General features: G+C 39.7%; 1 protein-coding gene across 11 annotated transcripts; it reads left to right on the top strand.

Annotated features, from left to right (window-relative positions):
• The first annotated feature begins 1009 nt into the window (after positions 1 to 1009).
• On the top strand, positions 1010 to 24740 carry ZNF510 (zinc finger protein 510). Of its 11 annotated transcripts, none has more exons than XM_023195490.1 (6): positions 1010 to 1106; positions 2898 to 3143; positions 4290 to 4348; positions 15829 to 15955; positions 16246 to 16341; positions 18898 to 24740. In XM_023195490.1, exons 2-6 carry the CDS (start codon positions 3074 to 3076, stop codon positions 20502 to 20504), a joined length of 1959 nt encoding a protein of 652 aa, XP_023051258.1. In that variant the 5' UTR covers positions 1010 to 1106; positions 2898 to 3073; the 3' UTR covers positions 20505 to 24740. The 11 variants fall into 11 exon arrangements, with proteins under 11 accessions (XP_023051258.1, XP_023051259.1, XP_023051254.1 ...); XM_023195491.1 differs by having other exon boundaries at positions 1055 to 1106; positions 2898 to 3140; XM_023195486.3 differs by lacking the exon at positions 1010 to 1106 and adding an exon at positions 3506 to 3544 and having other exon boundaries at positions 2944 to 3143.
• The last annotated feature ends 2635 nt before the right edge of the window (positions 24741 to 27375 follow it).

Here is a 27375-nt window from a genome sequence, read left to right on the forward strand (position 1 = left end):
CTTTATATTACAAAATTTTCCAACACATAAAGAGCAAGTAGTCAATAAGCATGTCCATAATCTAGAAGTAGATATTCTTAACATTTTGCCATACTTGCCATTTCTAATTTTTTTTTTTTTTGAGACGGAGTCTCGCTCTGTCGCCCAGGCTGGAGTGCAGTGGCCGGATCTCAGCTCACTGCAAGCTCCGCCTCTCGGGTTTTCACGCCATTCTCCTGCCTCAGCCTCCCAAGCAGCCGGGACTACAGGCGGCCGCCACCTCGCCCGGCTAGTTTTTTTGTATTTTTTTTAGTAGACACGGGGTTTCACCGTGTTAGCCAGGATGGTCTTGATTCTAATTATTTTTTTAAAAGAATTTACAAACGGGCTGCGCGGGTAGGTCACGCCTGTATACCCAGCACTTTGGGAGGCCAAGGCAGGCGGATCACTTGAGGTCTGTTGTTCGAGACCAGCCTGGCTAACATGGTGAAACCCCGTCTCTACTAAAAATACAAAAATCAGCTGGGTGCGGTGGCGGGCACCTGTAGTCCCAGCTACTTGGGAGGCTGAGGCAGGGGAATCGCTGGTACCCGGGAGGCGGAGCTTGCAGTGAGCGAGATCGCGCCCCCTCACTTCAGCCTGGCGACACAGTGAGACTCCGTCTCAAAAAAAAATAAAAACCAAAAACTTACAAGCACCATACAATCCTAAACACTTAAATATACATCTCTTTATGAATAAGCAAGATTACCTACATAATCCTAATGTTGCCACAATTAATTCTAATTTCCAATCCGTATACAAATTTTCCAATTGTTGTGAAACGTCTTCCGCAGCTCTTGCTTTCTGCAACCACAAGCTGCATTTGCTGTTATGTCCTCAAGTCTAACCCACAGCCTCTGGGGCTCTGACAGAACCCGGGCTCCAGTTATCAGGACCGTCCATGTTATTTCTCTGTAAATCTTGGCCCAGAGCTGGCGCCGTACTTCCTGTGAAACTTAGGTTAGGGGTTACCGCGCAGCATGCTGGGAACGGATATCCTGCGTTTTCGTCTGCGCATGTGCAGTCGCCCCAGTTTCCGGCTTCCACCGCTCCTCGTTTGCGGGTACGGAGGGTTCGCAACTCAGGTGAGAGCGCTGGCTGCCCGCGCGGATTGCGGACCTGCAGGGAGGGATGGGCTAGTGTCCAGGGGGCGGCAACGCGACGTCCCGGGAACTCCCCAAAAGCAGGCCCTCCGCTCCCTGTGCCCGGGGCGGCCCGGGACCCCAGCCTGAGAAGGGCCGGTGGGGGAGGGCTCCGGGGACGTTAGGTGGGGCTGGATCCTTGTTGGATGATGCTCCGTGCTGGCCGAGGTGTGGGTGCCAGAATGCAGCCGGGCGTCGGAAAACGAGGCGCTGGCTGCAGGAGGGAAATGCATTTATTGTATTGACCCTGAACCTGCCGCAAAGCGCGTATGGTCCCTGGGTCTGCGGTGAGAGCCCGAGCCTAGGAGCTAGAAGGACCTGGTGAACTTTGGCTCTGTCACTGGAGCGTTTGAAAATGAGGATATTAGTAAAAACTGCTTTGTGTCGTTCAAAGATAAGCCATCACCTGTAAAGCATTTAGCTCAGCGCTAGTTACTAAGCAGCATGTAAATGTTGATTCCCTTTATATTTGGAAGACACTTCGTTCTTTTCATGTAGTATTTCATTTAATTCTCAGAACCACACTATTTATATCATTAAAAATGAAGGAGGGGTGAAATGACAGAGCCAGGCTCACAAAGGATGAGGGAACTAGAATGTCAGTACGTATACACTTTACTCCCCGAATCAGGCTGTTTGTAATGACCCACCTACCTAACCCAGCATTGCAGCCTTCACAGCACTAGGTGTGTGACTTGTCCCCAAAACCCCAGGACAATGATTGTGAGGTCAGCGTGGACAGAATCCTACTATGTGGCACGTGTATTTGTTGTGGGGTTTATGGGATGTCTCCAGAGCCTCTGGGTTAGACGGAGGCTTCTGCCACCTCCTGTGATGTCCCTGCTGTCTCTGTCTTTAGAAGTCAGTCTGATATTCTGGGGCAGTGAAGATGAGTCACATATGTAATTTTAAATGCTAAATGAGTAGCTACATGAAAATCTAAAACATGAAATTAATTTTAAGAACATACTCTGGTTTTCTCAATGTATCCAAAATGTTACTTGGACATGTGGCCCTAGCCACATTTCAGGTGCTCAGTAGTTGATGTGATTGGAGGCTGTAGTCATGGATAGGAGGGTTCTAATGAATCCAAGAGAATCCGGTTTAAGGCCTTAGGTCAGTTCTTCACCAGGAGGATTTTGCTCCCCAGGGAACTTTGGAAATGTCAGGAGACTTTTTGGCGGGGGGTAGTGAGGGACTGAGTTTCGCTCTCTGGCCCAGGCTGGAGTGCAGTGGTGTGATCTCAGCTCACAGCAACCTCCACCTCCCGGGTTCAAGTGATTCTCCTGCCCCAGCCTCCCAGCTTGTAATCTCAGCTGGAATTACAAGCATGCACCACCATGCCCAGCTAATTTTTTTGTATTTTTAGTAGAGGTGGGGTTTCACCATGTTGGCCAGGCTTGTCTTGAACTCCTGAACCCAGGTGATCCACCCGCCTTGGCCTCCCATAGTGCTGGGATTACAGGCGTGAGCCACCACGCCCAGCCTGGAGACATTTTTGATTGTCACAACAGGAAGAAGGGGTGTCCTAATGTCTAGTGCATGTTTAGAAATGCTCCTAAACATCCTTAAATGCACAGGACCGCTCCTTATGTCAGAGAATTATCCAGCCCAAAATGTAAGTTGTGCTGAGGTGAAGAACACTGCTTTCCATGAAAGTTTCAACTAAAATGAATTCGTTACCCAGGCCTCAGCCCCAGCTTCTCTGGAACAAAGCAGTTCTTTATGTTGCAGGAAGTGGGGAGCCCCAGGAACAGGAGTCCCACCAAAAAACTGCCCTCTGACAGAACAGAGACCTCGTCACGAGGGCTTCCGAACAGACGCAGAAGAACCCAGAGAGGAGCAGGTCTTGATTTGCCCAACGGGCAGCAGTTCTTTATCCCCTTGCCCAGAAAGCTCCAGACTTGGTGATGTCGCCACATCCAGAAGCCATCACAGATTGCGTGACACTGAATACTGTGGGCCAACTTACAGAAGGTGGTAAGCTGGGGTTGGGAGGGATGGGTGACTGTCAGACTGCACAGGAAAAGCCACATTATTGGAGGGCTTTTCTCCATGGTCTGCAAGGAAGGCATAACCAGCCAGGGCTGAGGAAATTCTGTCTCTAATCCTCCTCCTAGAGCCCCCATTTTCTTCATTCTTGCCTCACTCTTTCCAGATTCTGAGTCAGTTTCACACAACATCTATCACATGTAGCATCTAGAGATTTCCTAGGGTTGCCTGTGTCCTGAACCTGTAGAATCACAAAAATGATAATACAGGAAAGGATTTCTATTTCTGACTCTATTAAAACCTTAAGAAGTGTTGAACCTGGGATGAACAGTTTCTCCATGGTCACTCAGGACAGAGCTTGGAGCAAAGCACAGTGCTGTTTGTCACAGGTGAGTCACCAGAAGTGTCTTATCGAAAGTCTTTTTGAGAAACTATAAGTTAGAACAAAAAGATTTTAAAATAGTCTGTCTTGCAGCATCTCCTTTTTTTCAGTTTTGTGTTTTCTATTGGTGTAAATAATATTAACAGAATATTAATGTTAATTCTGTTTTAGTTTTTTGTCAAAGAAGACATATGTTTTAAATAAATCAATAGGAAAATAATCTACAGTCATCTGATGAAAAACAGCAAGGGGCCAGGCGTGGTGGCTCACCCCTCCAATCCCAGCATTTTGGGAGGCCAAGGTGGGCAGGTTGCTTTAGTTCAGGAGTTCGAGACCAGCCTAAGCTACATGGCAAAACCCCGTCTCTACAAAAAATACAAAACTTAGCTGGGCGTATTGGGGGGTGCCTTTGGTCCCAGCTACTCAGGAGGCTGAGATGGGAGAATCGCGTGAACCCGGGAGGTGGAAGTTGCAGTGAGCTGAGATCACACCACTGCACTCCAGCCTGGGCAACAGAGCCAGATCCTGTCTCAAAAAAAAAAAAAAAAAATCAGCAAGGGTTCATCCACATGATCATATTAAAGATGCACATATTCAGGAGGTGCTTTCTCTATAGTGCTTCCTGTCCCTTCTCAAGGGTCAAAGGAACATGTTTTGTAGAGAGGTCTTTTTCCCCAGCTCGTGTGATGACATTGGTAGGCAGGTAAGATAGAGGCTACCCAGATATCTCATGACTCCTTCCTCACCCCCAGGTTATCCTTTACGGTTCTCCACACTCTTTCAGGAGCAGCAGAAAATGAACATATCTCAGGTGAGTTATTTGCTAACACCTTTTTCATCATGAATTTCATAGGTGTTCTAGGGTCCACATATTAATATCGAAATGTGGAAATGGATCAGAATCATTCCAGGAATGTATAGAAAAGCAGGCAGTAGCACAGCAAAATTGGCATGTGGAAAGATGCAGGTCTCCTGATGTTAACAGATTTTCCGAAATGTAACTGCAGTTTTCATTCTTTCTGATAGCCATGGCAGAAAGTCAGACAGATAATATTTGTTTACAGATTTGCATTGATGAGAAGCTTAAACCAGGCTGATTCCTCATGGAATCTAAAGTTATCAAAGTCAGGAAAAATGTCTTTGTTGGTCTTCACATAAGTGTCAGTGCAAATCTTTCTAATAACAGCCTTGAAATAAATGCAGTATGTTGCTTCTGCTTCTCCCTCAGTGGAAATAGAGGGCTTAGTGCCAAACTCAGGCTTTTATTAATACAGCTTTTCAGGTAACAGAAACAGAGGTTCAGGTAGACAGATTGTCAAAGAAAGAACAGATTGATGGTGTAGGCTCTGTTGATCAGAGGTGGAGAGTTTAAAAGGATTTTGTCCTGAACAATGGGTAAGGTTTTCATTGTTGCAGTACAGGAGATTACTGCATTTTGAGAGTGGGCTAAACAAGGCATGCAAGGTCCGGTAAGAATTTTTGCCCATTGCAATTTGGACTTCCTCTTAGGGAATAATAAGAGAGGGGAAGGAGATAAAGGTTAGAGCCAGACTAGGGGTATTAGTTTGCTAGGGCTGCCATAATAAAGAATTACAGACTGGGTAGATTAAACAGCAATTTATTTTCCCACCATTCTGGAGGCCAGAAGTCTGAGATCAAGATGTCAACGGGCTGGTGGCAGTGGCTCACGCCTGTAATCCCAGCACTTTGGGAGGCCAAGGCGAGCAGATCACTTGAAGTCAGGAGTTCAAGACCAGCCTGGCCAACATGGTGAAACCCTGTCTCTACTAAAAATATAAAAGTTAGCTGGGTGTAGTGGCAGGTGCCTGTAATCCCAGCTACTCGGGAGGCTGAGGCAGCAGAATTGCTTGAACCTGGGAGGCAGAGGTTGCAGTGAGCTGAGATCGTGCTACTATACTCCAGCCTGGGCGACAAAGCGAGACTCCGTCTCAAAAAAGGAAAAAAAGATGTCAACAGGTTTGATTCCTTCTGAGAGCTGTGAGGGAAGGACCTTGTTCTATGGCTTAGATGTCTGTCCTCACATCATCTTTCCTCTGTATGAATCTATGTCCAAATTTCCTTTTCCTGTAAGGAATTGAGAAATTGTTCAAACATAGAAAGATACAAAGAAATGATATAATTAATATGTTCCCACCTTCCCAAATTACCAACTATATATATTTTGTTAATTTTTTCTTTCTCTTTTCTATACTCTTTTTTCCTTTTAAAAACTTAGTTCTTTAACTGAGATGCAGTTTTAACACCAGTAAAGTGTACTCTGAAGTGTATAACTGGATGAATTTTTACATACGTAAATTCATGTAAGTTAATACCCAGATTAAGATAACACCACTGCTCCCCTCTCCAGGGCAACCACTATTCTGACCTCGTATGTTAGGGAAAAAAGATAAATTCGTTTTTGAATATCGTACCAATAGAATCATACAAAATGTATTCTTTTACGGTTTTCAAGGGAATGTTTTGCTCCGTATCTTAATATTTCCCTTTTATCACTGGGCTGTATTTCATTGTATGAACAGACCATAATTTATTTCCTCATTCTCCTCTTAGTCCAATTTTTCATTTGTTTTTCCTGTTTGAGGCTATCAGGAATAAGGCTGCTGTGAATATTCTTTTGTGTCTTTTGGTATGTCCTCATTGCTTTTGGGATATACCTAGAAATGGAATTGCTGGTTCATAAACAAACATATATTCAGCTTTAATACATACTGCAAGTAGCTTGCCTAAGTGGTTGAATCACTTTGCATTCTCACTAGCATTCTGGCTGTACCAGATTCTGAGCAACACTTGTTACTATCAATCTTTTTGTTTTTAGCCATATTGGTGGCTGTATAGTGTAGTATCTCATCAAAATTTATAATTTGCTTTTCTATGGTAAATACTAATGTTGGGCACCATTGTTTGTGTTTTGACCATTTAGACATCCTTTCCTTTTATGTAGTATGTAAAGTACCTATTCAACTCTGTTTTAATTGGGTTATTTGCTTTTTTTTAAGTAGGAATTATTTCAATAGTTTCAGTAAATGTTTTTTTGCTATGTGTGCATTACTAATGTTCTTGGATTCTGTGACGTCCCTATTCATTTTTTAAATAATATCTGACAACAAAGTTTTTACGTTTAATAAAGGTCAGAATCGTCTTTTCTTTAATGGCAGTGTCTTGTGTATCATATTTGAAAGTTCTTTCCCTACTCTAAGATCATACAGATATTCTCCGATATTGTTACTACATACTTGTTTATTTTAGCTTGATCCACATAGAGTTAGCTTTCGTGTTGGATATAATGTGAGTGTCAAGGTTCATATTTCCGTATGGATATCCAGTTACTCTAGCACCATTCGTTAGAAAGACCACCCTCTGTCAACTGAATCGCAGCTGTGTCTTTTGTCAGTCAAGTGACTTGTATGCGGGTCTGATGTAGACTGTATGTTTTCTTCCTTTGGTCCAATTATGTTATCTTTTTGCTAGTACTTCACTGTCATAATTACTGTTGCTTTATAGTAAGTCACGAATTTTAGTGAATTTATTTACTGTTTTAGGCCCTTTTCATGTTCATGGAAGTTTTATCAGTTTTCACAGAAAATCCTGATGGAAACTTTTTCAGAGTAGAGGTGAAGTCTTTCACATCTTTTATTAGATGTATTCCCAGGTATTTGATCTATTTTGATAATAACACAAATGATACTGGACTTTAAATGTCATTTTCCAGTTTATTGTTGGTTTATTAAAATACGATGGATTTTTTAGTATTGATCTTATACCTAGGCATTTTACAAAATTCACTCATTCTAATAGCTTATCTGTGGATTCTTTTGGATTTTAAATATGCAAAATTGTTTTGCAAAAAAGACAATTTTACTTCTTCCTTTACAGTTTTTATATCTTTAATTTCTTTTTAGCCTTACTGCTAGGACTTCCAGTAAAATGTATAGTACAAATGGTGATAATAGAAATCCTTGTCTTACACCTCACCTGAGGGGTACTCAGTATTTCACCATTGAGTCTTATTTTAACTACATGTTTTTTGTATATGTCCTTAATTAGAATAAGGAAGTTCCCTATTTTCAGTTTCCTGAGTTTTTTTTTGTTTTTTTATCATGCATGAGTATTTTGTCAGATGGCTGTTCTTGCATCTAGTGAGATAATCATATAATTTTATTCCTTTAGTCTGTTAAAGAGGTGAATTATATTGATAGATTTATCAATGTTTAACCAACCTTGCATTCCTGGGATAATTCCCACATGTGCTATCACTTTAATTTATTTCTGGATTCAATTTGTTAATATTTCAATTAATATTGTTGTGTCTACATTAATGGAAAGATACTGGCTTGCAGTTTTTCTGTCATGTAATGTCAGGTTTTGGCGTCAACATTATATTCTCAAAAAATGAGTTTGGAAACAGTTACTCATTTTCTGTTCTCTGAACAAGTTTAAGATTGCTGTTATTTCATCCTTGAATGTTTGGAAAAATATACCTGTGAGGTAGTCTAGCCTTGGAGTTTTTCTTGTGCCTGGTTTTTGCTCATGAACTCAGTTTCTTTAATAGGATATAGAAAATCCAAATCATCCTACTTATTCTAGTGTCCTTTATTTTTAACAGCTTTATGGAGATACAATTCACATACCATATAATTCACACTTTTAAAGTGTAATTTTGTGGTTTTTAGTATATTTGTAGAGTTGTGCAGTCATTGCCACAATTTTAGAATGTTTTCATCACTTCAAAAAGAAATTTCATATCATTTAGCTGTCATCCCCCATCCTGACATACACAATCTCAGCCCTAAACAACTACTTACCTATGTTCTATTTCTATATGTTTGGCTGTTCTGGACATTTCTAATAAGCGAAGTCACATAATATGTGATCTTTGTGGCTATTTCTATTTTCCTCTTTTTTTTTGAAACTGAGTTTTGCTCTTGTCGATCTCGGCTCACTGCAACATCCGCCCCCCAGGTTCAAGCAGTTCTGCCTCAGCCTCCCAAGTAGCTGGGATTACAGGCACCCACTGTCATGCCTGGCTAATTTTTCTTTTCTTTTTTTTTTTTTTTTTTTTTTTTAGTAGAGATGGGGTATCACCATGTTGGCCAGGCTGGTTTGGAGCTCCTGACCTCAGGTGATCCGCCCACCTCAGCCTCCCAAAGTGCTGGGATTACAGGTGTCGGCCACCACACCTGGCCCTTTATGACTATCCCTTTTACTTGGTATACTGTTTTCAAGGTTCATCCATGTCGTACATATCAGTACATCATTCCTTTTTATGACTGAATAATATTCCATTGTGTGGATATACCATGTTGTTTATTCATTCAACTGATGAGCATTTGGATTGTTTCTCCCTTTTGACTGTTAGGACTAGTGCTGCTATTAACATTCATGCACAAGTTTTTGTTTGGACACCTGTTTTCTCTTGGGACTAAAGCTTAGGAAAGGAACTTTTGACTCATATGGTAACTCTTGATTTATCATTTTTGGTAACTGCCAAACTGTTTTCCACAGTGGCTGCAACATTTTACATTCCCACCAGCAGTGTATTAGGGTTCCACTTTCTCCACATCATTACAACCACTTAAATTTTGGACATCCTAGTGGGTGTGAGGTGGTGTGTCATTTGACTGATTTGCATTTCCTTGATTAATGATATTCAACATCTTTTCACGTGCTTATTGGCTATTTGTTTATCGTCTTTGGAGAAATGTCTATCCAAGTCCTTTGCCCATTTTGGATTATGTTTTTTGTTCAGTTGTAAGAGTTCTTTATGTATTCTAGCTACTAGATATTAAATGTGTATTTCTGAATATTTTCTCCTATTCTGTGGGTTCTTTTCACTATCTTGATGGTATCCTTTGCACAAAAGTTTGTGATGAAGTCTAATTTTTTTTCTTTGGTATCATATCCAGGAAGCTTTGCCAAATCCAAGGTCATAAAGGTTTACTCCTGATTTCATCTAAGAGTCACGCAGTTAAACTCTTATATTTAGGTCTTTGATCCCTTTTAAGGCCATTTTTTTGTTTTGTTTTGTTTTGAGACAGAGTCTTGGTCTGTTGCCCCAGCTGGAGTCCCATGGCATGATCTTGGCTCACTGCAACATCTGCCTCCCAGGTTCAAGTGATTCTCCCACCTCAGCCTCCCAAAATGCTGAAATTACAGGTGTGCACCACAACGCCTGGGTAATTTTTTTATTTTTTTAGTAGAGACAGAGTTTCACCATGTTGACCAGGCTGGTCATGAACTCCTAATCTTAAGTGATCTGCCTGCCTCAGCCTCCCGAAGTGCTGGGATTACAGGTGTGAGGCACCACACCTGGCTATTTTGAGGCAATTTTAAAATACGGTATAGGGTAGGAGTCCAACTTCATTCTTTTGATGAGATTCAATTATCCCAGCATCATCTGTTGAAAAGTATTTTTTTCCTAATAAATGATCAATGTATGGGTTTATTTCTGGGCTCTCAGTGCTATTCTGTGGATCTGTATATCTGTATTTATGCCAGTACCACACTCTCTTGATTACTGTTACTTTATAATAAGTCTTTAAATCAGGAAATGTAATCCCTCCAATTTTTTTTCTTTTTTTTTTTCTAGATTGTTTTGACTATTCAGGGTCCCTTGCAATTTCATATAAATTGTAGGTTCAACATTTCTGCAGAAAGTTCATTAGGATTTTGATATAGATTCCACTGAATCTGTAGATCACTTTAGGGAGTATTGTCATCTTAACAATATTACATTTTCCAATTCATGAACACAAGGTGTCTTGCCATTTATTTGGGTCTTCTGATTTCTTTTAGCAATGTTTTCTAGTTGTTCACGTATAAGTCATGTACCTTCTTGGTTAAATTTATTCCTATTATTTTTTGTTCTGTTATAAATGGAATTATTTTCTTTTTTATTATTCATTGCTAGTATTTAGAGAGATAAATGATTCTTGTGTGTTCATCTTGTATCCTACAATTTTGCTGAATTCATTTATTGGTTCTAGTAGTTTTTTTGTGGAATCCTTAGTCTTTTCCATATGTTAAATCTCGTCGTCTATGAGAATAGAGATAGTTTTACTTTTTTTCTTCCCAATTGGGATGCAGTTTTTAAAATTTGTCTCACCTATTTCCTCTAGCTAGAACTTCCAGTATAATGAATAGAAATGATGAAAGCTGGCATCCCTGTCTTATTCCTGGTATTTGGAAGAAACCTTCCTGTTTTTTAGCCTAGTGTATTATGTTAGCTGTAGTTTTTCAGAAGTGCTTTCTATTGTGTAGCAGCAGTTCTGTTCTAGTCCTATTATGTTAAATGTTTGTTTTTTTATCATATTTTTGTCAAATGCTTTTTCTGCATCAGTTGAGATGATCATGTGATTTGTTTTCTTCATTTTATTATTGTGATATATTACACTGATTTATTTTCTTATGGTGAGTCACCTTGCATTCCTGGAAATAAATTGTACTTGGTCATGGTGTATAGTACTTTTTATTTGTTGCAAGATTTGGTTTGCTAGTATTTTGTTGAAAACTTCTGCACACATATTCAGAAGGAATATTGATCGTAGTTTTTGGGTGATTTATCTGGCTTTGGTTCAAGGTAGCTCATAGAGTGAGTTAGGAAATGTTCACTCGTCTTCTATTTTTGGAAGAATTAGAGAAGGATTGGTATTAGTTTTTATTTTTTATTTTTTTATTATACTTTAAGTTCTAGGGTACATGTGCATAACATGCAGGTTTGTTACATATGTATACTTGTGCCATGTTGGTGTGCTGCACCCATCAACTCGTCAGCACCCATCAATTCATCATTTATATCAGGTATAACTCCCCAGTGCAGTCCCTCCCCCCTCCCCCCTCCCCATGATAGGCCCCAGTGTGTGATGTTCCCCTTCCCGAATCCAATAGTTTTTCTTTAAATGTTTGGTAAGCCGGGCGCGGTGGCTCAAGCCTGTAATCCCAGCACTTTGGGAGGCCGAGACGGGCGGATCACAAGGTCAGGAGATCGAGACCATCCTGGCTAACACGGTGAAACCCCGTCTCTACTAAAATACAAAAAATTAGCCGGGCGTGTTGGCGGGCGCCTGTAGTCCCAGCTACTCGGGAGGCTGAGGCAGGAGAATGGCGTGAACCCGGGAGACGGAGCTTGCAGTGAGCTGAGATCCGGCCACTGCACTCCAGCCTGGGCGACAGAGTGAGACTCCGTCTCAAAAAAATAAATAAATAAATAAATGTTTGGTAGACTTCACCAGACATTTAAAGACTGACAGTTGGTCTTGAACCTTTGTTGGGAGGATTTGGATTACTGATTCAGTCTTATATCAGTCTGTTCAGATGTTCTGTTTCTTTTTTAGTTCATTGTGGTGGTTTGTGTGTTTCTAGGAATTTGTCCACTTCATCTAGGTTATGTAATTTGTTGCTGTACAGTTCACTGTATTCTTTTATTGTCTTTTTTATTTTTGTAAGGTTAGTAGTAAGGTCCCCACCTCATTTAGTTCCTTAAAGTGTACAATTAGCATATTGATTTTGGATCATTTTTAATGTAGGTGTTACTACTATAAATTTCACGCTTGGCACTGCTTTAGCTGCAGCTCATGCATTTTGGTATTTTGTGTATTCATTGTGAGTAATCTCAATGTATTTTCTAGTTTCTGGGTTTTGGGTTTTTTGTTTTGTTTTGTTTTGTTTTTTGAGACGGAGTCTCGCTCTGTCACCCAGGCTGGAGTACAGTGGCGCAATCTCGGCTCACTGCAGCCTCTGCCTCCCGGGTTCAAGCAGTTCTCCTGCCTCAGACACCCGAGTAGCTGGGCTTATGGGCATGCACCACCTTACCTGGCTAATTTTTCTATTTTTAGTGGAGACAGGGTTTCACCGTGTTGGCTAGGCTGGTCTCAAACTCCTGACCTCAAGTGATCTGCCTGCCTCAGCCTCCCAAAGTGCTGGAATTATAGGCGTGAGCCACCATGCCCGGCCTAATTTCTCTTTTGATTTTTCCTTTCATCCTGTAACAAGGTGAAAATGACCCTATGTGTATGGCCCCCAGGGACTTCACACACTCAGACTAGTATACACGTACCTTTAGCAAATGAGCACATCCTGATTCTCCCTGCAGGTGCCTCTCTCTCTCCTAATAGTTTGAAAAAAAGATAATAATTTTCTGTTTGTCCAGGTGTGTTCTTGTAAGGACGTTACGTTGCTTTTATCAGCTCTCTACATCTCGAAGCTAAGATCTAAAACTACACTGTAAGATTGTAATGTTTTGTAATGTAGTGAGATAGACTCTGTCTTTTTTTTTTTTTTTTTGATGTGCAAAGGACACCAGAGAATTATTTTATGCAGAGGTTATCCTATATATGTCAGTCACGTTGGTTAATTATGTCTTTTCAATCTTCTGTATCAGTGGTCAGAAAACTTTTTCTGTAAATGTCAGATAGTAGGCTTTGTGAGAGATACAGTCTCTGTTGCATCTGCCAGACTCTGCAGCTGTAGTGGTAGGCAGCCATTAATAATGCCTAAACAAATGAATGTGGCTGTGTTCCAAGAAAACTTTATTTACAAAAAAAAATTGGTAGTGGTGGTATTTTTCATTTACCAAAAAAAAAAAAAAAAAACCAGTAGTGGTGAGCTGGATTTGACCTTTGTGCTGTAGTTCACTGACTTCTGTTCTGTATCCCTGTTGGTTTTTCTTAATCTGCTTTTCTATGAGTTACTGGGAGAGTTACATTAAAATCACTAATTAAAATTGTAGATTGGTATCTCATTTCTGTCATCTTTTGTTTACATACGGTCAGTTCTCATTATTCTCAGTAGTAATGTTCCAAAAAGTCACTACAAACACTGAGCTAATAAATACTGAACCATTGGTCAGAGGAGAAATACAGGGTTAAGCCTCTGGTCACATTTTTGTCAACCAGTCAGGACATAATCTTTTTGTGTGTCTTTCTGCATAAAGACACCTTATTTAATATTGTTGATTTATAAAGATAGAACTAATGGCCAACACCATACCTAATGCCTGAATGAATTGTATCTAACATAGATGTTTTCTCCATATCACAGGATTCTTGCACATAGGCACACTAGACAGCACGTAACTGCTATACATATGGGCCATTTAAAAAGTGAAATCATTGGCTGGGCGCAGTGGCTCACATCTGTAATCCCGACACTTTGGGAGGCTGAGGCGGGCGGATCACAAGGTCAGGAGATCAAGAACATCCTGGCCAACATGGTGAAACCCCATCTCTACTAAAAATTTAAAAAATTACCTGGGCATGGTGGCACGTGCCTGTAGTCCCAGCTACTCGGGAGGCTGAGGCAGGAGAATTTCTTGAACCTGGCAGGCGGAGGTTGCAGTGAGCCAAGATCGCATCACTGCACTCCAGCCTGGCAATAGAGTGAGACTCCATCTCAAAAAAAAAAAAAAAAAAGAAGTGAAATCGTCAAGAAAAAGCACAAAAATGCAGTAAATATGGCACTAAATAGACTGAGAAATGGACACTTATTTACATTATCAGAGCTGAAACAAGAAAGCAGAAGATCACCTTGTTCAGCCTCATCTGGGAACGTGTATGTCAGGCAATTCAAATTTTTTACCTTCCTGTACATATCCACAAATGACTGCAAAATAACTGCAAGCGTTGATTTTGAGGTTGCAAATAATTTTGGTATGTGAATTTACAAATACGTAATCCGCGAATAATGAGAAATGCTATTTGGAAGCTATGTTTGCCAGGTGCATAGCAATTTCGATTTGTTGTATCTTCTATTGAAAGGACTGTTTTATCATTACAAATTGTTACTCAGTTTTGTTGTTTTGAGACAAGAATCTCACTCTGTCACCCAGGCTAGAGTGCAGTGGAGCAATCTCAGCCCTCTGCAACCTCCACCTCCCAGGTCCAAACGATTCTCCTGCCTCAGCCTCCTGACTAGCTGGGATTACAGGCACTCACCACCACGCCCGGCTAACTTTTGTATTTTTAATAGAGACAGGGTTTCACTATGTTGGTCAGGCTGGTCTCGAACTCCTGACCTCAAGATCCACCTGCTTTGGCCTCCCAAAGTGCTAGGATTACAGGCATGAGTCACCACACCCGGCCCGTTACTCATTTTTTATACCTCTTTCTTACTTTAAAATCTGTGTATGATAATAATGCAGTCATGTCAACTATCTTTTGGTTTTGATTATATGGTGTATCTTTTTCCATCCTTTTACTTTCAGTCTACATCATTCCTATATGTATAAAATATGTTTCCTTTGTTGTTGTATTATACTTTCTTTATCTTTAATTTAATATGATTATTTAGTCCAGAGGTTGGTAATTTTTTTCCTGTAAAGGCAAGTGATAAATATTTTCAGTTTTGACAATCGTAAGGTCTCTGATGGAATTTCTCAGTGCTATTTCAGCACAAAAACAGCCATAAACAATGCAACATGATTGGGTGTGCCTGTGTGCCAACTGACTTTAAAAAGTGGCAAGTGGCCAGGTACAGTGACTCACACTTATAATCCCAGAGCTTTTGGAGGCCAAGGTGGGAGGATCACTTGAGGCTAGGAGTTCAAGATTAGCCTAGGCAACATAGCAAGACCCTGTCTCTACCACACATGCACAAAAAACTGGCAAGCCAGATTTGGCACAAAGGCCATAATTTGCTGACTCCTGCCCTGATGTATGCCCAGGGTAGTCTGTTGGAATGGAATAAAAATTGTAGGAAGTTCATTTACATTTTTTGGCTACAAAAATAAGAATTAAAAGCTTTACTAATGTATCTATAGTATATGTATATAACTCATAAATATATATACAGATCATTTATAAACATTTTCTTTGAGACAAGGTCTTGCTCTGTCACCAAGACTGGTATACAGTGGTGTGATCATGGCTCACTGCAGCCTCAGCCTCCTGGGCTCAAGCAATCCTCCTGCCTCAGGCTCCCAAATAGCTGGGACTACAGGCACATGCCACCATACCTGGCTAATTTTTTAAGTTTTTTGTAGAGACAGGGCCTTGTTATGTTTCCCAGTCTGGTCTTGAATGCCTGGACTCAAGCAGTCCTCCCACCTTGGCCTCCCAAAGTGCTGGGATTACAGGCCTGAGCCACTGCACCTCTGCTATAAAAACTTTTACCAATTTAATACCTTCAAAGTATAAGATAAAATTAGATTCAAAATAGGCATCCTTTATATTCGTTCAAGCTTTTTAGAGTTAAACATGGTAAGAATTGTTTTCATGGGTATTTTGTACATCATCTAATTCTGAACCCTTCAGATTGAATAGAAATGTACTGTTACAGGCGTCAGTGTCATTCAAGGACGTGACTATAGAATTCACCCAGGAGGAGTGGCAGCAAATGGCCCCTGTTCAGAAGAATCTGTACAGGGATGTGATGCTGGAGAACTACAGCAACCTCGTCTCAGTGGGTAAGCATGTAAACATAACTTACCCTTGTAACTCCATATAGAAGGTATTTCTTTTTTAAGTGCCAATACATGTGAACAATATACCTAGAGTTTAATGTTACTTAGGCTTTTCATTCAGGATTCCAAAGTAACTATGCCCTGTCGAGGACTAGAAATATGTTGTCAACTCCCAGTGATAAATGCAAAGGAGCACTTTCAGGACACTGCTTCCAAAGCTGTATTTTCTTCCACTTTTGGAGACTAAAATCTCATATATCTGGTCTAAGTCCTCTATTGTTCTTTATTTACAGGGTACTGCCATTTCAAACCAGAGGTTATCTTCAAGTTAGAGCAAGGAGAAGAGCCTTGGTTCTCAGAGGAAGAATTCTCAAACCAGAGTCACCCAAGTGAGTTACTGAGCAGTAGTAGACATAATTCTGTAGGAGTGATTAGACTCCAGATCACTTTAAGGGTGAACACCTGAATATTGCAAGACTTTTCTTAGAAAGTCTAAAGGCACAAAAAGTAGCAGTTAAAAGAAAATGATTAATAAAGTTGATTCCATTAAAAGTAAGAAATTTGTTAATAAAATATATCATTCAAATGGTGAAAAGACAAGCCACCAACTACCGTAATATGCATATAGTGCAAATAACTTAGAAAGGATATGCTTCCTGAAAATGTAAAGAAATTCTGCAAGTCATTGTGGGAAAAGATGGGCAACCCAATTGAAAAATGGGCAAAAACATTGACCAACAACTTTTAATATGGCCAGTAAATCTTAGAAAATGTGTTCAATCTCATTAGTTTTCATGGAGCACAAAATAATATATGAAATGAGATATGAGGTGAAATAACAGATACGAAGCGAGTTTACAAATATGGCAATGCCAAGTCTTAGTGAGTATATGGAATGTTAGACACCCTCCACTGACTGGAAATATAAACTAGTAAAACCACTGTGATATCAGGAGGATGTTTTCTTTTTCTTTTTTTGTTTTTTTTGAGACGGAGTCTTGCTCTGTCACCCAGGCTGGAGTGCGGTGACACAATCTCAGCTCACTGCAAGCTCCACCTCCCAGGTTTATGTCATTCTCCTGCCTCAGCCTCCCGAATAGCTGGCACTATAGGTGCCTGCCACCATGCCTGGTTAATTTTTTGTATTTTTAATAGAGATGGGGTTTCACTGTGTTAGCCAGGATGGTCTTGATCTCCTGACCTCGTGATCCGCCCGTGTCAGCCTCCCAGAGTGCTGGGAATACAGGCATGAGCCACCACGTCCAGCCTCTTTTTTAAAATTTCCATAGGTGTTTGGGGAACAGGTGTTGGTTACATGAGTAAGTTCTTTAGTGGTGATTTGTGAGATTTTGATGCACCCATCACCCAAGCAGTATACACTGAACCCAATCTGTAGTCTTTTTTCCCTCTCCCCCTCCCCAGCCTTCCCCCACCCTACATCTCCAGAGTCCATTGTATCATTCTTATGCCTTTGCATCCCACCAGGATGTTTTCTAATCAAGGTATACTTTTACATATGTTGTAGCCAAGTAATTCCTTTTCTAACCGTATGACCAACAGAAAGATACGATTATGTTCTCTGGAATACATAAAATAATAGTAATGGCAGTATTGTTTATGTTTGGCAAAAATTGTGCTCATCAACAGTAGAATGGAGAAACAGTTGTATTCTTTAAGGAAAAATTATACAGCCACATAAAATCTTGTACACTGATTACATACATGGTATTAACCAAAAGAAAACAAAAAATAGGCATATATGGTTATATTTATGTAAAGGTCAGAAGCAGGCAAAATTCAACTACATTTTTAGGAATTCATATATTGGTGATAAAACTGAAGAAAATCAAAGAAATGATTACATAAATATTAGGAGGGTGTTGAATTCTAAGCATAGAGAAGTTATAACCAAGCAGAGGTACACAGGGATTTTTGCAGAGCCATTTGTGTTTCATGACATGGTTTCTGATTCCATGAGTGTTCATTTAATACTATTAAGTTGCACATGAAAGTTTTATGCAGATATATATATATTGTTTCATGCTTAATAAAATCTTAAGAGGTAAGCGAGAAGTGGCAGATGATATTTGCAATATGACCTGTCAAGGATAGGCATTTAGAATGCATAAATAATCCAGACCTCTCTTAAATGTCATTTTCACAGTAAAACTTTCTGTGATACCCTATTTAAAATTGTACCCCTCATGTCAGATTGAAATGTGGAAACTTAGGATGGGATGATCAGGTTCACTTAGCGCTTAGTTCTGATGGAATACATCAATGCTATGACAGCCAGAATGGAGCAGTGCATCTAAGTTAGTTGCAAGAATGCATTTTAATTTCAACAATCTTATACTTGCTATGAATCACAACCATAAGATGGGTTAGAGCTGTAAACTTTTTCATTTAATCATAAAGGAGGTGGTGCTGTTATAAATTTAATTTGATGTTGAATTGAGGGATATCAAATTGTAAGAATGTAGACAGTAGACTATACTAACCATTATAATCTAGATAATGTCAAGACCTAGACTGTAACTTACTTTCAACTGTAATTTACTTTCAACTATTTTCCTTGTTAAACTACTTACATTTAGAGTTTTTGTTGTATTTATCCCATTCTCTGTTTTTCCTGCTCCCTAAAATAACTACTCCTATAAAAAGCTTGTTTTCTTTTCTTTTCTTTCCTCTCTCCACCCAGTTAGGAAAATCTTACTAATCACATGCAAAATATGTATTCATTACCAGTTTCCTCTCCCATTTGCACTATAGCAATATTATTTTTTAAAGGAGGGTGGTCTGAGATATATGTATTTACACACACACACACACACACACCTGATTTAATCTTGATAAATCATTAAGTGCAACATAGGCTGTATGTTGATAAGCCCTACCCACAAAAGATTAAGAGTCATAAGATGTTTTCAATATTTCTGTTTTAGAAGATTACAGAGGTGATGACCTGATCAAGCAGAACAAGAAAATCAAAGACAAACACTTGCAGCAAGCAATACGTATTAATAATAAAACATCGAGTACAGAGGAAGAGAAAGTTTTGGGGAAACCATTTACTCTGCATGTAGCTGCTGTTGCTTCAACAAAAATGTCCTGCAAATGTGACTTATGGGGTGTGAATTTGCAAAGTATTTCTGAATTTGTCATTAATAATAGAAACTATTCAACAAAGAAAATAGGTTGCTGTAATGTATGTGAGAATTCACCTTTCAAAATTAACTTTGAGAAAACTCAGACTGGAGAGAAATTTTATGAACATAATAAAAACATGAAAGCTGTCAATTATAATGAAAATCTTCCCAAGCATCCAGAGTTTCACACTTTGGAGCAAACTTTTGAATGTAATAAAATTGGAAAAGCCTTTAATGATAAGGCTAACTGTGTTAAACATAAGAGTCCTCACACAGGAGAAGCATCCTCTAAAGATGATGAATTTAGGGAAAATTGTGATAAGAAAACTCTCTTTGACCACAGGAAAACTGGCACAGGGCAGAAACACCCACATCTTAATCAGTGTGGGAAATCCTTTGAGAAGTCACCTGTGGAGGAATATAATAAATTTAACATGGGTATAAAACATTATGAATTAAATTCAAGTGGAAATAATTTCAACAGAAAGGCATACCTCACTGATCCTCAAACAACTGTCACAGAAGAGAACCCATTGGTAAACAGTGACAGAACACAGACTTGGGTTAAATCCTCTGAATGTCATGAAAATAAGAAATCCTACCAGACGTCGGTTCACAGAGTTCGCCAGAGAAGTCACTCGAAGATAAAACCCTATAAATGTAATGAATGTGGGAAATCCTTCTGTCAGAAAGGACATCTCATTCAACATCAGAGAACTCACACAGGAGAGAAACCATTTGAATGTAGTGAATGTGGAAAAACTTTCTCCCAGAAGTCACACCTCAGTACTCATCAGAGAATTCACACAGCAGAAAAACCCTATAAATGTAATGAATGTGGAAAAACATTTGTCCAGAAGTCAACCCTCAGGGGACATCAAAGAATTCACACAGGAGAAAAACCCTATGAATGTAGTCAATGTGGGAAAACTTTTGTTCAGAAGTCCACCCTCAGAGATCATCACAGAATCCACACAGGGGAGAAATCCTTTCAATGCAATGAATGTGGAAAAACATTTGGCCAGAAGTCAAACCTCAGAATACATCAGAGAACTCACACTGGGGAGAAAACTTACCAATGTAATGAATGTGAAAAATCCTTCTGGCGAAAAGATCATCTCATTCAACATCAGAAAACTCACACAGGAGAGAAACCATTCAAATGTAATGAATGTGGGAAAACTTTTGCCCGGACATCAACCCTCAGAGTGCATCAAAGAATTCACACTGGGGAGAAACCATTTAAATGTAATGAATGTGGGAAAAAATTTGTCCGGAAAGCAATCCTTAGTGATCATCAGAGAATTCACACAGGGGAGAAACCCTTTCAGTGTAATAAATGTGGGAAAACTTTTGGCCAGAAATCAAACCTCAGAATACATCAAAGGACTCATAGTGGGTAGAAATCATATGAATTCAGTGAATATGGGAAATTATATAAGAAGTCAACCCTAAGCATATACCAGAAAATTCAGGGAGAGGGGAATGCCTATTGATGTAACAACTAGAAAATCCTTTCGACAAAAAGAATACCCCATTTGATATCAGAGATATGCAAAAAACAATTGAGGGTAGTGAATGTAAGAAGACAGTCCCAGAAGTAAACCCTCACAGTGAATCAAAGAATTCACATAGGAAAGAAACCAGATGAAGATAAATGCAGGAGGAATTGTGTCCAAAAGGCAACCTTCCGAGTATATTGAAGAATTCACACAGGTTTCTCTTCTCTTTTCAAAGTACTATGGATAGGCCTGAATGAAGTCATACCCTATTAGATAGCTCCCACACATCACACAGGCTGGTAATCTCTTCACCAGTACCAGTTTCATTTTATTCCAGGCACATAGTCCAAATTTCCCAATCTCCTTTTCATCCAGGTGGGACTTTGTGACTGGCTATTAAGATGTGGATGTCCATCCCAGTCTGAAAAATAAAGAGACTCCCCTAACAAATTACCAGGGCCCTGTCACAACAAAATGGATATCATTTCTAGGACAAACTTGGTTCCGTGCTTGAATGCAGCATGGTACAAGATAAGTCAGCGTGCCTGAATGAATATATGCAGCAAAATTCTCTTCTGCATCTTTCCCAGTTGAACATGATGTGAACAAAATTTAAGCTTATACAGTAGTCCCCCCTTATCTGCATTTTCACTTTACGCAGTTTCCATTACCCATGGTCAACTGCACTTTAAAGTTATTAAATGGATCCAGAAATAAACAATTCCTACATTTTAAATTGCACCCAATTCTGAGTAGTGTCATGAAGTCTCATACCCTCCTGCTCTGTCTCCCATGAGGGTTATTGAATCATTCCTTAGTGTAGTGTACCCACACTATCTGCCAGTTAGTCACTTACTTGGCATTTTTGTTATCAGATCACCTGTCAGGGTATGGCAGTGCTTGTATTCAAGTAACACTTATTTTACTGAATAGTGGCCTCAAATTGCAAGAGCAGTTCTGGCATATTGTTATTCCATTTTATTATTAGTTGTTAATCTCTCACTATGCCTAATTTATAAATTTAACTATCATAGGCATGTGTATATATAGGAAAAAAATATAGTATATACAGGGTTCAGTATACCTGTGGTTTCAGACATCCACTTGGGATTCTTGGAGAGCATCCTTTGTGGATAAGTGGGGACTACTGTATTCTGTTGAGCATTTACATGTTTGAGTCTATTTGTTTCTACACATTATTTAGTTATCTTCTGCTAGGAAGGCAGAAAGCTGCTGTGTAAGCCAAGCTTAAGTCAACCAGAGGGCACAAACCTTATCAGGAGGTTATAAAGTCAAGGAGAACCTCAAATATGATCAGAGAATTGTGGAAAAGACATCCTTTCAATGTAATGAAATTGATAGTACCACCTGATACGGGGCTTTGCATGAACCTAAAAGTCTGTTGGCTGAATGGTGAGCAGCCACTGTGCAGTTCAACGTAATTGTGCCTTGCTTAATTGCACAAAGGTACTTCCTCCACACCTCCTGACACCTCCATATATGCCAGCTACATCTGCTTTAAGGAGGAGTTTTCCCTGGCTCCAAAGGCCGTTGGCACCCAACCAAGTATGGGAAACCTCCAAGGAGGGGAGGGGCTCAAATTTGTATGGCTTTATTGAATCCATGCCCAAGACAACATCTTACTAGTTCATGTGGGGGTCAAGGACATCTAGATTTAGCTAATGGCGTTTGGGTAGGGAAGGCAAACAAATGTAATAACCTTATGGATGAGGTACTTTGGGCAAGTGGAGTGTACTACAGTTACGTTTACATCTGAAAGTATAGCAGGGATTAATTCCCATCAGTTATGGAGAGAATTCTAATTCCCTTTAATTCGTGTAAGTCATAGAATTCTAATCAGGAAGAATTGTATGTAAAGATACGTCTGAGGTCCAACAGCTCTGATCATTTTGGGCTTCAGGTCTCTGTGACTGGTGATTTCGTGGGTTGAAACTTCTGGCAAAAGGGAGCAGCCCTTGGGAGCTGGGGGATGGGGTTGACTTGATTCCCTGACAAGGCTTCCAGGTCCATCCCTTCTGAAAAGCATCTGTTAGTTTACTCTTGGGCTCTTTTACACGTTGGATATCTCTTCCCTGGGTAGAGGGCTCTGACCTAAAATTCCAGTTTGGGAGTGTGTTATCTTGGACTCAACAACTAACAAAATGAAAAGGACCCAGCAAGCCTCACTTGTGGAGTGAAAATGGAGCATTCAGGAAAGCAGCTGTCCTGGCCCCACAGTATGTCAGCTGTATATGCAATAGTAGTAGCTGTCTCTTAAAAGGGAAATAATGTATCCCCTCTTTCCTGAAGGAAGCAAAGTTGCTGGCTTATAGAGTCCTCAATTCATAGAGGTTACTGTAATTGGGCCTGGCTCACTGATGGTTTCACTAACTGAAACTACTAGGATCCTACTCAGTGCCGTTAAGAAACCCAGAGTGAAACGGTCACTCCTCTCAGTGGAAAGAACACAACGTTCTCAGCTCTGGCCAATACTCCATTTGATGAACCTTGTTACATTTTTGTTAAACCTTGGGCTCTGGATGTGGCCTAGCTATTTGGTATTCTAGTTGGAAATTATATATTAAAAAGCACCCTTTTCATCCTTTGTACATGGGGGGTAAAAGTCACAGCTGCTTAGTACAACCATCTGGGTTGCTCACGTAGATGCCCATAAAGAGACTATTTTCTGATAAGACTGACTGGAATCAAGCTTCCGATTGAGCTTTCTCCATCCAGATTCTGACCATTGCTACTTGGATCCATCATTTTACTGGTATGGCAAAAAGTCACCCATTTCACACTGGGTACAAAGTAAAGGGCTCTTTATCTGATGCTTCCATTGATGTCATTGGATACAAGAATTTACAAAATTTTTTTCCTTCTGGATAAATAGCAAGTACTTCATATGCCATTGATTAATTCAGCTTTTTCCCACTGATTTTAAATATCTTTATATACTAAATTGTCATTTGTAAATAGTGCATGTGACTGATTACACATTCTGATATTTTAGTAACATCCTTTTGTGAATAGGACTGGCATGTATAGGAGCCATAAAACTGATCTTTCTGGCCTGCTATTTAATTTTTCACAGAAGGATAATTGAACCAAGTTTGGAAAAACATCTTAGGATTTAAGAAATAGAATATCACAGACCAGTTACATTGTAACAGGAGAAGTGCCAGCAGCCTTACCAAGAAAATGCATTGACAATAGGAGAACATAAGGTTACCCCTGGAGAGAAGCAGATATGACAGGAAGATTAATGGTACACAACCCAGTTAGTACCTGTTAGGACCAGTTAGTCCCTGAGAATCAAAACATCACTGTTTACTTGGTTTTTTTAATACTTTGTAATATAAAGCAAGTCTTTCTTTAAACTTTTTTTACTCAGACTCAGAAAGAAAATATTTAAAATCATCTCTCTCCCTGCCCCTTTTAAATAGGATATTTGAGGATTATGATTGGGTTTGATATTAAGGATCAGGAACCCTGTAGGGTGGAACTGATTCACTCGGGCGGCCTGAGTCACTGGGAGGCCAGGTGACAAAGCCCCATGACTGGGGACTCATGCGTTACCTGCTGTCCCTTAGCAGAGGTAGGCCCACGGGATACCTTTCCATACAATACGTCACCAATTGGAGACCATGGTCTGTGCTCTAGTCACGTATGCTCCCTCTCCCTGCCTGGTTGATCTCCTTAGCAACTCACGGTCTTTTGCTCTGGCAGATGGATGCCTCATCTAGAGACCCTGGAGGAGTTCATTCTCTGTGTGCCCACCCATGAAGGGCCTTCAAGCTAATAAAGATAGAAAACAAGGCAGGAATTTTTGTCTGTTTTATTCACAATGTATCTCAAACACATGAAACAGTCCCTCTTTGTATTAGGCACTAATACTGGCTGAAGGTACAGTTATCTAAGTGAAATCTGAACATTGTTCCTTTTGATGTTCCAAGTTATCTTTTGAGGTGATTAATTTATTATAAATAGGTAAAATATTGCTATAAGTTCTCCATTTATGGGTATTTTATAAATTTTTAAAACTTGTTATTAATCTTCAGAAGTGTACAGAAGTGTTCTTCAGATCTTTGTCAACCAAAACATGTATTTTCAATAAATTGAGATTCCCAGTTCAAAGTTATGTGTACACATTTAATCAGTGTATTAGTATTGTAGAGTATAACTTTTTCTTTTTTTTAGCTTTGCTTCCACATAAATACTTTGTTAAGTACCAGTCTAAGGAATTTTGCAAAACAATAATGTAAAAACCCATTTCCAAGATAAACCAGATGGGCATGCGAAGAAAATCTGGGAATCATCACTTTAATCCATTTTAACAATAGTTCCCCTCATTTTTACTCTCCAAATAATCCTTCTGACAGTTCAAAGGAGAAAAGTTTTTTGTTACATTCACATATCTTTGCCCTTGGAGAGACATATTACCCTGAAAGAAGGGGTATAATACCTTCATGTGACTTCCTGCCTCTATGTTTGTCTTCTCTGATACCTTTTCATATTAAATGTCTTCCCAGAGCCCCAGAAGAAATATCTTCTGTCCTTGTACTAGGGTAGCCTTTTATAATGGGGGAGAAATTTGTTTTCTTGTCAGATTGAACAGTCTTCAAGTACCAACAGCCTGCCTGCCAACTGGCTATTTTAATGATCTTCCAGTATTCTAAGGATCTCTGACAAAACTGTATTTAGTTTACATCAGTTGACTGACCCATTGATACTTAAACTAGGAAACTGGTTGGCCTGATTTCTTGGCAAAAGACATCCGCCAAAATAAATTTGACCAATCAGATGTGCTGGGACTGAGTGACAGGTTCAGGATGGGTAATGTCATCGCTAACTAATGAGGATTTCCTATCCTCATTTAGTTCCTTATTCACCAAATGTCTCCAGTGCACACATGCCTAACAATTCAGTAATCCCTTAAATGGCAAGGGTGAAGAGGCTATGCTCTTTAAAAAAAAAAAAAAGAAAGAAATATTATTTAATGAGCCAAAAAGGATTGAGATGACAACCTTGTACATACCTTCAGCATACCTGATTATGGTTTACTCCTCTGTAACCTGATGTTCAGATGCACTCAATTAAATGCTCCAAATCAATGCACCAATCTCTCAGTCCTCACTGGAGCCAACTAGTGATCAGTCTTTTCCCCCTTGCCTCATTGATGCAACCTGCCTGACATCTGTGGCCACAGAAAGAAATGTTCAGGCCCAGTTTATTTCCATGGAGAATTCTCACAGATTTACAGAATTAATATCAATTCTACACACTCAGAATTGAAGAGGGAATACTTTACAGCTTTCATGAGGCCTGTATTAATTTCATAAAGATAAAAGAAAGAAAACTAAAGACATACTTCTTATTCATGCATGTGAAAAAAAATCCTCAAAAAAATTTTTAAACAGTAACACAACAAACAATTCAATTCGAAAATGGGAAAAAGACATGAGGAGTCTGTTTTGTCACTGAAGATACACCAGTGTGTATTACATTTCCCACCCTGTATATTATGTTTTGGCATTTTAAAAAAATCCCTTCAGCCTGGGGAGTGACTGCCTCTCCTAGGTCTAGCTAATTCTTAGAGACAGCAAAGAGCCCAACCAGGTGCATGCTTTTGATATGCAAACGAATCAATCCAGAGCCATACCTCCTCTGTCTGGCCTGTGTACCCCAGGAGACACTATTCCTCAACCTTAATCATCCAGGGCCAGGTACCAGGCAACTAAGGGACCACTCCTTTAGTTGAAAGCCCACCAGAATTATTCAACGTACCCAATCTTAACCTGTTTACCCTGCCTTGCCTTGTCTTTTCCATGAAACCCCAATACAGACTCTAGTCTCAGCCTTCCCCTTGCTCCTGTTTTCTGCCACCTGACCAAACCTGGTATTCCTCCCATGGCCCTATGTAGCATGCTATGCCTCTTTTTTCTAGGGAACCTGTCAAGTGACAGTAAACTTTTATTTCAATGGCATTGACCTTTATATGCCATCACTCAGTCACCCTATAAATAAGACCTGGGCACAGAATGCAATGGCAAATAAATGAAATGACATTCAACATGATTTGAAATTAAGGAACTACAAATTAGAACCACAATGAGGTACCTATTAAGATGGTTAAAATTTAGAATGTTGACACTAACAAGTATTGACAAAGATACAGAACTAGATCTCTCATATACTGGTGATAGAATTAAAATGGCACGGTCACAAAAATACTTCTGCAGTTTCTTACAAAATTAAACATACATGTACCATGCTACCAAGCAATCTTACTTGTAGGCATTTATCCTAGAGAAATGAAAAGTTACGTTCACACAAAAACTTGAACGCAAATGTTATGTGATTTATGTGTAATAGCTAAAAACTGGAAACTCAAATGTCCTTCAGTGGGGTGAATATAAACACACTGTGGTGCATCCATATTAGGGAATACTCTGTAGCAACAAAAAAGAACAAACTATTGACATACACAACAACTTCCATGGCTCTCAAGGGAATTATTTTATGTGAAAGGTTACATATTACATGACTATTCATATAACATTCAAGAAAGGACAAACTGATAGAGATGGAAACCTGATTAGTGGTTGTAAGAGTTTGGGGGTGAGGGAGGGAATGCCATGATCATGGGCATGCCCATAGACCAACCTAAGGGGGGAGAGTTGACACCTCCTGGGCCTGGAGCTCACTGCAAGCCAGGGACTTCTAGGGCTTGTCTCCTTCCAGGGGACACTGGGGAGTGACAGGAGAGACA

This window comes from Piliocolobus tephrosceles, chromosome 14, assembly GCF_002776525.5.
Source record: "Piliocolobus tephrosceles isolate RC106 chromosome 14, ASM277652v3, whole genome shotgun sequence".
Lineage (NCBI taxonomy): Eukaryota > Metazoa > Chordata > Mammalia > Primates > Cercopithecidae > Piliocolobus > Piliocolobus tephrosceles.